We start from the raw sequence: 15,107 nt of genomic DNA, 5'->3' as shown, positions 1-15,107 counted from the left end.
TACGTTTCAGGAGTCTTGACAATGCCTCCGTTTCCTTTTTGCTGATATCAGTGTGTTTCTTAGAAAAACCGTGACAGTGACTTCTTTATGTCTATACAGTATATGGAAAGCTTAAGAAATTTCCTTAATCAGTAAGTCCTGATTTTAAAGGGGCAGGACTTTAAATGATCTCATTTGCTGGAGGGAGAAGCTCAGGCACTGATAAGAATCAGGTCTAATCAGAGCCTCACTGCTAACTCTCTTAACCAGGAGCTAGCTATTCATTTAATAATGACTTTCACATCCATTTTCTTACATTTCTGCATCTTACACTAACATGATATTCTTGAAAGCACCCAGTGTATTTGCCTGTATGTTGGCAATAGAAAAACTGTGGCGGAAGAAGCAAAGTCTCCAGGTGGAAGCGGGCTGGCTGAGGTACCCTGGTTCTTTCTTGGGCCCCACACTTGCATATGACACTGTGACTTAAGTCCACTTCTATTACAGAGTCGTATATATTAGGGAGCCAATGTAGAAGCTGTCCTGTGTTTTCCAAAATTTATCAGTTACCAATGAATTTAACTATGAAGTACTTTTAATTTTTTTTAAAAAGCATCAATTTGCTTTTTAAAAAAAAAATTGAATATCTCAGTGAATCTCTTACTAATTTGTTTTTTAATTAATTTATTTTTTAAGAAAAATAATCACTTTACAGAATTTTACTGTTCTCTGTCAAACATCAACAAGAAGCTAGTAAGTCAGGCTTTAACTTATGATCGAGAATATGTTTGTTGATTTGTGTATTTGCAAGTGAGTGTCTTACATACGTACTTGTTGTCCAGAGTAGAGAAATACTTTTGCTGGTGTTGATTAAGCTTAGCCATTGACCTTTTATTTTTCATTGAAATGGAATGTGGACATTTGTTTTGTTTCTTAAGGTCTCCTATTTCATCCTGGCAGGGAAGTGGTGTATCACCAATACCTCTGTGAAACTGTGATTCACATGCCTATTGCCAGCTGGTGCCTCCACGGCTTCATTCCCTAGAAAAGAAATGAAATCCTACTCCACCGCCCAGCACCCTTAGCCACTCACTCTGACCACAGAGCCCAGTGCTGTCGTCCACAAAGAGCAATCATTTTCCTAAAATAGTCATATAATGTACACAATATTTGATCTCCAAGATGCTGGTGTTTTAAGTAAAGCTAAACTCGAAGCCCGGGCAGCAGTAAAACCTTACCTGGCTGTCCCAGACCTGACCTCGGGTAGGGCCTCACATAGCATTACCTTTAAGGAACCCCGAGTGAAATTTCAGGATGGCGGGTACACCACACTTGGCAGAGCTGCCAACTCAGGTGAACAGCAAAAGAAGGCAGTAGCCCTTGTGTGGAGAATCATCAGGACAAGGGGCTGAATGACCATGAACCTGGTCTTCCAGTTCAGTCAAGAATGGGTTCTCCATCCACGATGAGACAGGATGGATGGAAAGAGAGAGGACAAGACGGGGCAGGGGTGGGGTGGGGGGATTGGGAGAGGAATGGGGTAGGGGGTGCGGATCCAGCCCTTGGCCCTCCTCTCCCCTCTCTCTGCCCCATTGTGCTCAATCTCCACCAGGCACTAAGGTCCAGCCTGCGCCTCCCTGAAAACAGGCTTCTCTGCAGGGCCCCAGGTCTTGAGTCAGAAAGTTCTGGGTGGAAGGGGACTGCCCTGAGCTTAGAGTCCAGACCTCCCCCTCCAGGCCAGGCTCTCCCTGTGGGCTTGTCACGCCTCTCCAGCTCAGGTTCCATATCACACAAAGCAGGTGTCGTGAAAGGAACCCCCACGGAGTCCTTGTGAGAGCTGAGGTGGAGTGATGTGGAAGTGCACGGTGGCTTCCTCCATGCTCGCATGTAAGCTGGAGTGGGTAGTGTTTCCTCAGCAGCCCCCGCAGCAAGTAAGACAGCGCGGAGGGCGAGGACACGCTCCCGGGTGGACTGGAACCTTCCTGAGTCTGCTGGTTCTGGTCTGCTCTGGGGGCCACATAGGATAAGTCGAATCCCCTTTTCCTAAGACAGCCTCCCCTGCCCCACCCCGGGGTGACAGGATCTAGTGGTGGCAGGTGGCGCTGACTGACTGTGTGGTGAAGAGACCTGTGGAGACAGGGGTGCGCCCTGGAACAGCCTCTCTGCCCCAACCCCTCAAAGGCAGTCCCCATGGGAACCGGGGGCTTTGGCATCTTTTCGAAACTGACTCAAATAAATCACATTCACCAAAATGGTTAGGAATCAGCTTGGAAATAAGGACGGGTACTTAGGTTTGCAGAGCAGAGCTTCCTCTTCCTGTTGGCAAGTTTTAGAGGAAGCAAATTCCACGTGGTTGAGTGGGTGAAGATTCAGGAGAAGGCCTGGCTTGAGGATGTCAGGGACCCTTGTCACCCAGACATGCCGGCCTGGGGCAGCCCTCTGCCCTGAGAGTGCCGGGTCTTGGGCCTGCTGCCCCTCCAGGGCCTCTTCCTTCCTCTGGCCTCACTTCACAGCAGGCCAGCTCCCCTCACACGGACACATTCTTTGCTTGGATTCTACCTCAGTCAGGTGACGGGATGGTCAGTTTCGTATTATTTATTTGTTTATAGCTTATTTTAATTCATGTATTTATTTGACTGCCCCGGGTCTTACTTGCAGCACGTGGGCTCTAGTTCCCTGATCAGGAATCGAACCTGTGCCCCCTGCATTGGGAGCATGGAGTCTTAACGACTGGACCACAGGGTAAGTCCCTGGTCTGTCTTGTATGGATCTTCATAATTTAACCTACAAAGGACAGTGTGGTCTCCGAAGTGCTGGCAGGGAATGGAGGAGAGTACCACAGCTTCCCCAGTGCCAGCTGGCATTTGATTAGACGCAGGCTGGGGACAGTTCATATGTACTCTGTTCAGTTCAGTCACTCAGTCATGTCCAACTCTTTGTGACCCCATGGACTGCAGCACGCCAGGCCTCCCTGTCCATCACCAACTCCCAGAGTTTACTCAAACTCATGTCCATGGAGTCGGTGATGCCATCCAACCATCTCATCCTCTGTCTTCCCCTTCTCCTCCTGCCTCAATCTTTACCAGCATCAGGGTCTTTTCAAATGAGTCAGTTCTTTACATCAGGTGGCCAAAGAATTGAAGTTTCAACTTCAACATCAGTCCTTCCAAGGACTGATTTCCTTTAGGATGGACTGGTTTGATCTCCTTGCAGTCCAAGGGACTCTCAAGAGTCTTCTCCAACACCATCATATATATACTATTACTATATATTATTATTATCATATATACTATTACTTGGTTTTTAACTCCTCTTTTTGTATATTTGAAAACTTTTTTTTTTCAGATCATTGTAGATTCACATAATGATAGAGAAAAATCTTGTATACCTTTTACCCAGTTCCATCCACCGCTAACATCATACAAAACTACAGTATAACAACCACCAGGGTATTAACACGGATGCATTCAAGAGCCAGAAGATTTCTATAACCACCAGATCCCTTTTACAGTCACATCCCATTTACTCCTTAAACCCTGGCAACCACTAACCTGTTCTCCATTTCCAGAGTTATGTCATTTCGAGAATGTTATGTAAATGGAGTCACATAGTATGTAACCACTAAGGACTGGCTTTTTTCATACAACGTATTTCACTGGAGGTTCATCCAGGTGCGTGTGTGGTCAGTAGCTCGTAGTGTGGCTGGACCACAGTTTGTTTAACATTCTCCTGTGGCCGAACGTCTGTTGTTCCCAGGTTTTGGTTTTTACAGATAAAGCTGCTGTGAACATTCATATGCAGATTTTTGTGTGACAGTAAGTTTCCATTTCTCTAGGATAAATGCCTAAGAGCACACTTGTGGGTTGTATGTAGTTGCATGTTTAGCTTTTTAAGAAACTGCCAGACTGTGTTCCAGAGTGGCTGTACCAGTTCTGTGTTCCCGCTAGGAATAGATCTACTTTCTCTGCATCCTCACCAGTATTTGATGTTGTTACTCTTTTTTAACTTAGCCATTCTGATAGGTATGGAGTGACTTATTGTGGTTTTAATTTAGGTTTTCCTAATCACTTCATGGGAAACAGATGGGGAAACAGGGGAAACAGTGTCAGACTTTATTTTTGGGGGCTCCAAAATCACTGCAGATGGTGACTGCAGCCATGCAATTAAAAGACGCTTAGTCCTTGGAAGAAAAGTTATGACCAACCTAGATAGCATATTCAAAAGCAGAGACATTACTTTGCCAACAAAGGTCCATCTAGTCAAGGCTATGGTTTTTCCAGTGGTCATGTATGGATGTGAGAGTTGGACCGTGAGGAAAGCTGAGCGCCGAAGAATTGATGCTTTTGAACTGTGGTGTTGGAGAAGACTCTTGAGAGTCCCTTAGACTGCAAGGAGATCCAACCAGTCCATTCTGAAGGAGACCAGCCCTGGGATTTCTTTGGAAGGAATGATGCTAAAGCTGAAACTCCAGTACTTTGGCTACCTCATGCAAAGAGTTGACTCATTGGAAAAGACTCTGATGCTGGGAGGGATTGGGGGCAGGAGGAGAAGGGGATGACAGAGGATGAGATGGCTGGATGGCGTCACCGACTCGATGGACGTGAGTCTGAGTGAACTCCGGGAGATGGTGATAGACAGGGAGGCCTGGCGTGCTGCCATTCATGGGGTCACAAAGAGTCGGACACAACTGAGCGACTGAACTAAACTGAATTGAATGGTGAATGATGTTGAGCATTTTCTTGTGCTTATTTGTCATCCACATGTCCTCTTTAGTGAAATGTCTCTTCATATATTTGCCCATTTTCTAATTGGATTGTTTGGGGAACTTACTCTTGAATTTTGAGAGTTCTTATATATAGATACTAGTCCTTTTTCAGATACGTGGTTTCCAAATATTTTCTCCCTGTCTATAGCTTTTCTTTTTGTCCTCTCAACAGGGTCTTTCAGAGAACAAAAGCTTTTAAAATTTCAATAAAACTCCCATTTATCAAATTTTCCTTTTGTACTTCAAGTATAAGAACTCTTTGCTTTGCCATAGATCCTAAAGATTTTCTTCTGGTTTTTTTTTCTGATGATTTGATAGTTTTACATGTAAGTCCATGGTCCATTTGGAGTTATTTTGTTATATTATAAGGTGTGAGAATTAGTGTAAGGTTCATTTTTTTCCCTGTGCATATCCAGTTGCTCCAGCACTCCTTATTGAAAAGATTGTCCTTCCTCTGTTGAGTTACTTTTGCATCTTTGTCAAAAATCAGTTGGACATATTTGTGTAGGTCTGTTTTGAAGTTCTCTGTTCTGTCCAGTTGATCTGTATGTCTCTCTCTCTGCCAATATCAAGATTATCAATCGTAATTCTAGTACATGCATCATGTCAACTGGAAAAAAAATGCACAGCCTAAATGTTAAGAGTTATGTTTTATTTGGGACCTTACTGAGGACTATAGCCTGGGAGACAGCCTCTCAGACAGCTCTGAAGAATTGTTCCAAAGAGATAAGGGAGGAGTTTTACTAGACATCTCAAGTTAATGATTTTAGTGCTTTTCTGTGTCTGGGAAGACGCAAGTGTCTGGACTCATTGAAATTACTCCTGTGATAGTCATCTTAACTATGTAGAACCAGCTGCACTGGCTGATAGCTCTATGAGTACTGATGGCTTCCCCGGTGACTCAGTAGTCAAGAATCCACCTGCAATGCAGAAGATGCAGCTGGAGCCATGGGTTCAATCCCTGGGTCAAGAAGATCCCCTGGAGAAGGAAATGACAACCCACTCCAGTATTCTTGCCTGGGAAATCCCATGGACAAAGGAGCCTGGTGGGCTACAGTCCATGGGCTCACAGGAGTTAAATCGAGCTTGGTAACTAGGTACATACACATCCTTCGTTTACTGAAATGGCAGGCAGTGTTCTTTGTCAACAATAATGTCCTGAAATCTAGGAGACTGATTCCTCTCCCTTATTCTTCTTTTTCAAAATTATCTTAGCTATTTGACTTCCTTTGTCCTTCCATATAAATCTTAGAATAGTCTTGGGTCCATCTACAGAAAAATCCTGCTGGGATTTTTATAGAAACTACATGAAACTTAGATATCAACTTGGGGAGAATTGACATTTTAACTGTGTTGGGTTTCTTTTTTCAATATGTATTTATTTATTTGGCTGTGTTAGTTCTTAGCTGCAGCAGATGGGATCTTTGTTGCGTCATGCATATGAACTCTGTAGCTGTGGCGTGTAGGTCCCAGAGCGCTTGGGCTCTGTAGTTGCCAGGCATGGGCTTAGTTGCTCCTCCACATGTAGGATCTTAGTTCCCAAACCAGGGATCAAACCTGCATCCCCTGCATTGCAAGGCGGATTCTTAAATCACTGGACCACCAGGGAAGTTCTATGTTGGGTTTCTAATTCATGAATAAGATTTGTCTTTCCATTTATTTAAACTTTTTTGATTTCTTTCGTTAGTGTTTTGTAGTTCTCAGCATACAAGTCCTATACGTATTTGGTTAGATTTATACCCAAGTATTTCTTCCCAGGTGGCTCAAGTGGTAAAGAATCTACCTACCAATGCAGGAGGCACAGGGGTTGCAAATTCAATCCCTGTGTTGGGAAGATCCCATGGAGAAGGAAATGGCAACCCACTCAAGTATCCTTGCCTGGAAAATCCCATGGACAGAGAGGAGCCTGGCAGACTACAGTCCACAGAGTCACAAAGAGTTGGACATGACTGAGCATACATCCACACACTTCTTTTTATGAAGATACTATCATTGTCTAGTTTTGGTACCAGGGTAATGCTAGCTTCATAAAATGAATTAGGAAATATTTCTTCCTCTTCTATTTTCTGGAGAACATTGTGTAGAATTGATGGTCTGTTCAGTTCAGTCGCTCAGTCCTGTCTGACTCTTTGCGATGCCATGGACTGTAGCATGCCAGGCTTCCCTGTCTATCACCAACTCCCAGAGCTTGCTCAAACTCATGTCCATCCAGTCAGTGATGCAATCCAATCATCTCATCCTCTGTTGTCCCCTTCTCCTCCTGCCCTCAATCTTTCCCAGCATCAGGGTCTTTTCCACGGAGTCAGTTATTTGCATTAGGTGGCCAAAATATTGGAGTTTCAGATTCAGCATCAGTCCTTCCAATGAATATTTAGGACTGATTTTTTTTAGGATTGACTGGTTTGATCTCCTTGCAGTCCAAGGGACTCTCAAGAGTCTTCCCCAACACCACAGTTCAAAAGCATCAATTCTTCAGCGCTCAACTTTCTTTGTAGTCCAACTCTCACATCCATACATGACTATTGGAAAAACCATAGCTTTGACTAGATGGACCTTTGTTGGCAAAGTAATGTCTCTGCTTTTTAATATACTCTCTAGGTTGGTCATAGCTTTTCTTCCAAGGAGCAAGCATCTTTTAATTTCATGGCTGCAGTCACCACCTGCAGTGATTTTGGACCCCAAGAAAATAAAATCTGTCGTCCTCACTTCAGCAGCACATATACTAAAATTGGAATGACACAGAGAAGATTAGCATGGCCCCTGCACAAAGATGACATGCAAATTCGTGAAGTGTTCCATATTTTTAGAAACTATTAAACTCCTAGAGGAAAAAATAGGCAAAACACTCTCTGACATAAATCACAGCAGGATCCTCTATGACCCACCTCCCAGAGTAATGGAAATAAAAGCAAAAATAAACAAATCGGACCTAATTAAACTTAAAAGCTTTTGCACAGTGAAGGAAACTGTAAGCAAGGTGAAAAGACAGCCTTCAGAATGGGAGAAAATAATAGCAAAGGAAACAACTGACAAAGAATTAATCTCTAATATATACAAGCAGCTCCTGCAGCTCAATTCCAGAAAAATAAACGACCCAATCAAAAAATGGCCCAAAGAACTAAACAAACATTTCTCCAAAGAAGACATACAGATGGCTAACAAACACATGAAAAGATACTCAACATCACTCATTATCAGAGAAATGCAAATCAAAACCACAATGAGGTACCATCTCACGCCAGTCAAAATGGCTGCCATCAAAAAGTCCAGAAACAATAAATGCTGGAGAGGGTGTGGAGAAAAGGGAACCCTCTTACACTGTTAGTGGGAATGCAAACTAGTACAGCCACTCTTGAGAACAGTGTGGAGATTGCTTAAAAAACTGGAAATAGAACTGCCTTATGATCCAGCAATCCCACTGCTGGGCATACACATTGAGGAAACCAGAAGGGAAAGAGACACGTGTACCCCAATGTTCATCACAGCACTGTTTATAATAGCCAGGACATGGAAGCAACCTAGATGTCCATCAGCAGATGAATGGATAAGAAAGCTACGGTACATACACACAATGGAGTATTACTCAGCCATTAAAAAGAATACATTTGAATCAGTTCTAATGAGGTGGATGAAACTGGAGCCTATTATACAGAGTGAAGTAAGCCAGAAGGAAAAACACCAATACAGTATACTAACGCATATATATGGAATTTAGAAAGATGGTAACAATAACCCGGTGTACAAGACAGCAAAAGAGACACTGATGTATAGAACAGTCTTATGGACTCTGTGGAAGAGGGAGAGGGTGGGAAGATTTGGGAGAATGACATTGAAACATGTAAAATATCATATAAGAAACGAGTTGCCAGTCCAGGTTCGATGCACGATACTGGATGCTTGGGGCTAGTGCACTGGGACGACCCAGAGGGATGGTATGGGGAGGGAGGAGGAAGGAGGGTTCAGGATGGGGAACACATGTATACCTGTGGCGGATTCATTTTGATATTTGGCAAAACTAATACAATTATGTAAAGTTTAAAAATAAAATTAAATTAAAAAAAAAAAAAAGAAAGCTGTTGGTACATATACACAATGGAATATTACTCAGCCATTAAAAAGAATACATTTGAATCAGTTCTAATGAGGTGGATGAAACTGAAATCTACTATACACAGTGAAGTAAATCAGAAAGAAAAACACCAATACAGTGTACTAATGCATATATATGGAATTGAGAAAGATGGTAACAATGACCCTATATACAAGACAGCAAAAGAAACACAGATGTAAAGAACAGTCTTTTGGACTCTGTGGGAGAAGGCAAGGGTGGGATGATTTGAGAGAATAGCATTGAAACATGTATATTATCATATGTGAAACAGATCACCAGCCCAGGTTCCATGCATGAGACAGTGCTCAGGGCTGGTGCACTGGGATGACCCTGAGGGATGGGATGGGAGGGGGGTTCAGAATGGGGAACACATGTACACCCATGGCTGATTCATGTCAATGCATGGCAAAAACCACTACAATATTGTAATTAGCTTCCAATTAAAATAATTAAGTTTAAAAAATAAAAATAAAACCTGTCACTCTTTCCATTGTTTCCCCATCTATTTGCCATGAAGTGATGTTACTTTTTTTTTCAAAAGTTTGATAGAATTCTCCAGTGAAACCATGTGGGCCTGGAGATTTCTTTGGGGGAGATTCTAAAATTATGAATTCAATTTTCTTAATAGTTATAGGATTACTCGAGTTATGAGAGTGTAATAATTTGTGTTTCTTATCTAAATTGTCAAATTTATATACAGTTGCTCATAGTAGTCCCTATTATCCTTTTTTAAAATTATTTTTAATTGGAGGATAATTGCTTTACAATGTTGTGTTGGTTTCTGCCATACAACAATGTGAATCAGCCATAAATATACATACCCCCTTCTCTTGAACCTCCCTCCCACCCCTTTTGATGTCTGCAGGTCTGTAGTGATAGCTTCTATTTCATACCTGATATCAGTAACTTACGTCTCTTTTCCTTTGTCAGTCTCACTAGAGTTTTGACAATTATATTCATCTTTTCAGAGCCAGCTTTTAGTTTCACCAATTTTCTCTTGTTTTTCTGTTTTCCTTTTCATTGATTTCTGCTCTTCTCTCTATTCTTGCCTTCGTTTTGCTTGCCCCGGGTTTACTTCATTCTTCCTTTTCTATGTTCTTGAGACGTGCTGGGTTTTTTTTAATTGTTGTTTTAATCTTTATTTATTTATTTGGCTGCGCTGAGTCTTAGTAGCAGCACATGGGATCTTCGGTCTTTATTGCGGTGTTCAGGATCTTTTTAGCTGCAGCATGTGGGACGCAGTTCAAACCCAGGTGCCCTGCAATGGGAGCTTGGAGCGTTGGCCACTGGACCACCAGGGAAGCCCCAAGACTTGGTTTCTTTCATTTGTTTCCAAAGTGCTTGTGACTGCTCACTGAAGCATTTTTATGATGGATCCTTCAAAATTTTTTCAGAGAATTCTAACATCTCTGCATCCTGATATTGGCATCTATCGTTTTTCTCTTAATTAAGTTTGAGAACACTCTGATGTCTGGTATGATGAGTGATTTTTTTATTTAAACCCCAATATTTTGGATACTATGTGATGAAACTTTTGTCTTATGTAAATCTGTTTTATCTGGCTTCTTCTGACGCTGCTCTGGCAGGGGAGCAGGGGCTCCTCTTCATTACTGTTAGAAGTGCGTAAAAGTCCAGATTCTGCCCCTGGTCCCTGTGGAGACCCAGTGGAGGGGGAGTGGGGAGGAGACTCCTCGTTAGTGCAGAATGGGGGTGGGAGTTCTCCATCCCTACGAGGCTTCTGCCATAGGAACGGCGCGTTACTGCTCCCCACACGGCCCCCCGACACCGCAGGAGCGTGGAGAAACAAGACAGTGGTGGACATCTTGAGTCTCACCAGGGCTCCTCTGACCCCATCCCCAGCTGGGGGACGGGACATCCCATTACCGCCGAGTTGGGGTGGAAGTCCAGGCTCTCCACCGGGTCTCTCCTCTCCCTGGTGCTGGGATGTGGGGGTGGCTCATTACCGCCCAGCAGGGTTGGAACTCCCCCTCCCTACTTGTCCTTCTCTGATATCACCCCCCCACACAGTGATATCACAGCCAGGCGAGGGCAGAAGTCTCGGCTCCTTTGCTGGTGAGCTTGGGGGTTGGTTGGGCAGGAGGGGTGGCAGCGTTTGCTCCGGTGTCTGCTTAGTGTCTAAAAGTCCCATCACACTGGGCACCCCCCTTTGCTGTTCTTTGGCTAGAGAGGGCAAGCGTTTGTCTTCCCATTCTCATTTCTGGGTTGCTGCCTTTTTCAACGCCAAGTCTAGAATCTCTAAGGCAAAAAGTAAAGCCGGGAACTCACCACCTTTCATTCCTTGTGTTCCAGAACAGCCAGCCAGTCTGCCTCCTCCTCGCCACCTTTCAGAGTCTCCTAGGTTTATTTGGTACATAATGTCCAGTATTTTTGGTTTTGCTTAGAGGGAGCAACAAGGGAAAACATGTCCATTCCTTCTTCTCAGAAGCAGAACAACTCTTATCTTTTTATTGAGTTTTTTCACTTAGAGACTGTAAACTTCATGAGAAGAACAAGCCTACAGTATACAGTTTTGTATCCCCTGTAAGGCCTGTGCATATGGAGGGGCTTAATAGTTATTTGTAGGCCGGCTGGTTCACACGGTCTTGACCTCACAGAGAAAAACATTCTGAGAACTGTAGCTAGGAGAAACCGTTCAATAGCATCTTGTTGAATCCGTTCCCACCTGTGGCTGTGGAAGTGGTCATTAGACACGAGACATCTTAAAGAGGTGGGTTGGCATTTTCCTTTTCATCTTCATGGAGGTCATGAGCAGAGGGCGTTCTGCCCTTGAGACCCTTGAAATGCCAACCCAAGGCCTTCCCATTTCATGACAGGTGGCCGCTCAGAGAGCCACCCTCTGGGGACTTGCCAGAGGGGTCAGAGCTCTCACTTCATGTCTCCTTTGAAACAGGAGGACCATGACACTATGGAAGCCGATCTGGACAAGGATGAACTGATCCAGCCCCAGCTTGGAGAGCTCTCAGGGGAGAAGCTTCTGACCACGGAGTACTTGGGAGTAAGTACCATATGAAGGGAGTGAGGACCCCATAATAGAAAGGAGAGATGGGCCGTTGATGGACTTAGTGTTTACAGTAACACACGAGGATTTGGCTTGATCTATTATGATACTATGTTTATGAGAAGTTCCATCGTGGCCAACTTGCTTCCAGGGCCCCTAAAGGGCACAGAGGCCCTAGTTACTATCCTAAACAGACCCGCTGGCAAACAGAAGGCGGTTAGAGTATAGCTAAAAGGCACACTCTAGAGCCTTCGCAGTGTCTAAAGGTATGCTCGTCCTTGTGTGTGTGCATGCATCCTAAGTTGCTTCAGTCGTGTCCAGCTCTTTGCGACCCTATGGACTGTAGCCCACCTGTCCATGGGACTCTCCAGGCATTCTTGCTATGCTCTCCTTCAGGGGATCTTCCCAGCCCAGGGATCAAATCTGTGTCTCCTGCATTGGCAGGCAGGTTCTTACCACTAGCACCACCTGGGAAGCCCATGCCCATCCTTAGGAGCAGTCATTTACCCATCTAGATTCCTGGGCTTTTTGTGGCTTATCTATGAGAAGGGAAGGCTGCTGCAGGTTTGTCAGTCATCAGCACACAGTTCAGTTCAGTTCAGTTCAGTCACTCAGTCATGTCCGGCTCTTTGCAGTCGACCCCATGGACTGCAGCACGCCAGGCTTCCCTGTCCATCACCAACTCCCGGAGCTTGCTCAAAGTCATGTCCATCGAGTTGGTGATGCCATCCAACCATCTCATCCTCTATCATCCCCTTCTCCTCCTGCCTTCATCAGGGGATTTCCCACGGAGTCAGTTCTTCACATCAGGTGGCCAAAGTATTAGAGTTTCAGCTTCAGCATCAGTCCTTCCAATGAGTATTCAAGACTGATTTCCTTTAGGATTGACTGGTTTGATCTCCTTGCAGTCCAAGGGACTATTAAGAGTCTTTTCCAATACCACAGTTCAAAAGCATCAATTCTTTGGCACTCAGCTTTCTTTATATAGTCCAGCTCTCATATCCATACATGACTACTGGAAAAACCATAACTTTGACTAGATGGACCAGCACACAGGGGATGGCCAAAACCATCAGACCAGATGAAGTTACCCACTGAGGCAGAGGCTGGACAGGGAGGGAGGCGGTGCTGAATACAGAGGGCCCACCAGCATGCCGGGATTAAGGGAAGACAAAAGGTGGCCCCTGAGATGGACAGAAAGGTGAACAGTCTGAGAGGCTTGAGGAGAACCAGGAGACAACAGTGCCATGGTAAACAGGAGGGAGAGATCTTTCCGGATGGGTTGAGTAGTCACTCAAAGCTTTGAGAGGCCTGTGGAGTCACACGTTTGTGAGGGGCCATGATCTGAGCTCCCCAAAGACTCTGCTGCTGTGGGACCCACGGGGAAGGTGTGAGTCGGGGGAGCTACCGATTGGCAGAGAGAGGATGGCAGTGTCACGGAACCTCAATCTGAGAGTGCACGGGTGAGCAGTGGGTACTCAAAGCTAAGATCTGAAAGGAGGAGCAGATGCAAAGATTGAGGCCAGTTCAGACTGAAGCCCCGTGACGGAAAGCTGAGCACATGGGAGTGAAGGCTTTTAAAAGGACTCCTGAAATTCTGATGCTGGTGGTTGACTAGGTCAGTTACGTGGACGCTGAAGTCTTCTCAGATTGGGCAGGTCAGCGTTAGAGCTGGGAGCCAGGCTGTCAACAACTGAAGCAGAGACAGTGACTTGGGAAGGAAAAAGATGGTGGGTGCAGGTGCGTGAGCTTTCACAGGGGCAGGCGGAAGCAGAAAGCCTGTCCATTCCCCTTGCTGCCCCACCCAGGCCCTCATCACCTCTCTCTGGGCACTGGTCTCTCTGATCACCTCATTGTTCGTGGAATTTCCAGGGGTTCCCGGCTGGAGCCAGTGTATGCTGGCAGAACTTGAGTTTGGAGGACAGCCAAGGGCTGGGCATGAGGGCATTGTTGGTAAGGGTTTTGGAGTTTACCCTGGATGAGCTGGGAGGTTGTCGGAGGGCGCAGAGCAGGGGAGTGACTCAGTTTGATTCATGTTTTATACTACATTAACTTCTGTTTTCACTCGGCTGCTTTGTGAAGAATAGAACATAGAGGGGCAAAAGTGGATGAAAGAAGGGAGATGACGTAGGAGGCTGGGTGACCACTGGCCCCCAGTCACGGACAAGCGCCACTACCCCTCAGAATGACTCAGGGATCAAAGGACCCTAACTGACCGCAGACAGGTCAAGCGGGGAGGTGCTCGAGAAGGGCGGGGAGTGAGGCACCTGGGTTCCGAACCGTTGATGGAAGTCATTGAGCCCTGACATCTGGGAGGACACTGGGTTTGTCAGGAAGGACGGAGCTGCATTGGAGAGGATGTGCATGTTGAAAAGCAAGATGGTGAGAAAAGCAGAAGGCACACCAGTGGGGCTTCTCTGGAGGGTGGTGGCGGAGCTGTTGAGAACACAGCCCTCAGATGCTGGGTCTTCCCAGCACACAAGCAGGGATGTTCAGACGGAAACCCCACCATGGCCCCTTCCCTAATAGCTTTTAGCACCTCTGCACAATGAAATGCCGTGGCTGAGATGTTAACTTGAAGATGTTAACTTGTTAACTGAAGATTTTTAACAGCAACAACAAAAACAAGACCCCGAACATGCTGTGACTCCCAGCTGGATCATGCAGGTTGGCAAGACGCAAAAGGGACAGAGTTTTGAAATCAGCCAGTGGCCCGACTTAATGGCATCCGGAAATGGTGTCACTACCACAGTCTGTAGTTCTAATCTCCTTAATGCATAGGTACTGTCCTTTTTACCAGAAGGAAATATTTAGAAAAGTTGCACGCATGCTTGTTTATCTCATCGGTGTCAGTCTCTTTTCAGTGGCAATGTGAGTGGTAAGAATGAAGTACAGAAAGAACTCAGTACAGAGACGGGAAGCCCCAGTGTATTTGTACTGGGTGGCTTCAAATAACAGAAATGTGTTCTCTCCCAGTTCTGGAGGCCAGAAATCCAAAATTAAGTTGTCCCACAACCTTTCTGGCTCTTGCAGCTTCTGGCGGCTGCAGGCCCTCCTTGACTTGTGGCTGTGAACTTCCATACTGTGCCTCCATCTCCAATAACCTTCTCCTCTTCTCTTTATGTTCCCTCTCTTAAAAAAAAAAAAAAAAATTTATTTGCCTGTGCTGGGTCTTAGTTGTAGCACTTGGAATCTTTTTTTTAGTTGCGGCATGTGGGATCTAGTTCCCTAAC

General features: G+C 45.1%; 1 protein-coding gene and 1 non-coding gene across 20 annotated transcripts in view; both read left to right on the top strand.

Moving 5' to 3' along the window:
• The window catches only part of ARMC9 (armadillo repeat containing 9), a 184,593-nt gene that overhangs the window by 128,126 nt on the left and 41,360 nt on the right, over positions 1 to 15,107 (top strand). For 17 of the 19 annotated variants that reach the window (XR_015140392.1, XR_015140394.1, XR_015140396.1 and 14 more), the window contains one exon: positions 11,767 to 11,871. The exons of the other annotated variants lie outside the window; for them this stretch is intronic. Coding sequence is in view for 14 of the 17 variants with exons in the window: in XM_086335650.1 (XP_086191776.1) it covers positions 11,767 to 11,871 (105 nt within the window). In the remaining 3 variants the exon portion in view is untranslated. The remainder of the gene's footprint in view (positions 1 to 11,766; positions 11,872 to 15,107) is intronic. 19 annotated transcript variants of the gene reach the window in all.
• Positions 7,443 to 7,549, top strand: LOC147377692 (U6 spliceosomal RNA). Its single transcript, XR_015154040.1, has one exon. It is a non-coding gene; the product is annotated as a U6 spliceosomal RNA (small nuclear RNA).

The sequence above is a fragment of the Bos grunniens genome, chromosome 2, assembly GCF_055505025.1.
Source record: "Bos grunniens cultivar Pamir isolate PY7600 chromosome 2, Bosgru_T2T1.0, whole genome shotgun sequence".
Classification (NCBI taxonomy): domain Eukaryota; kingdom Metazoa; phylum Chordata; class Mammalia; order Artiodactyla; family Bovidae; genus Bos; species Bos grunniens.
Note: the sequence above shows the minus strand (reverse complement) of the source record. Positions and strands in the feature narration are given on the sequence as shown.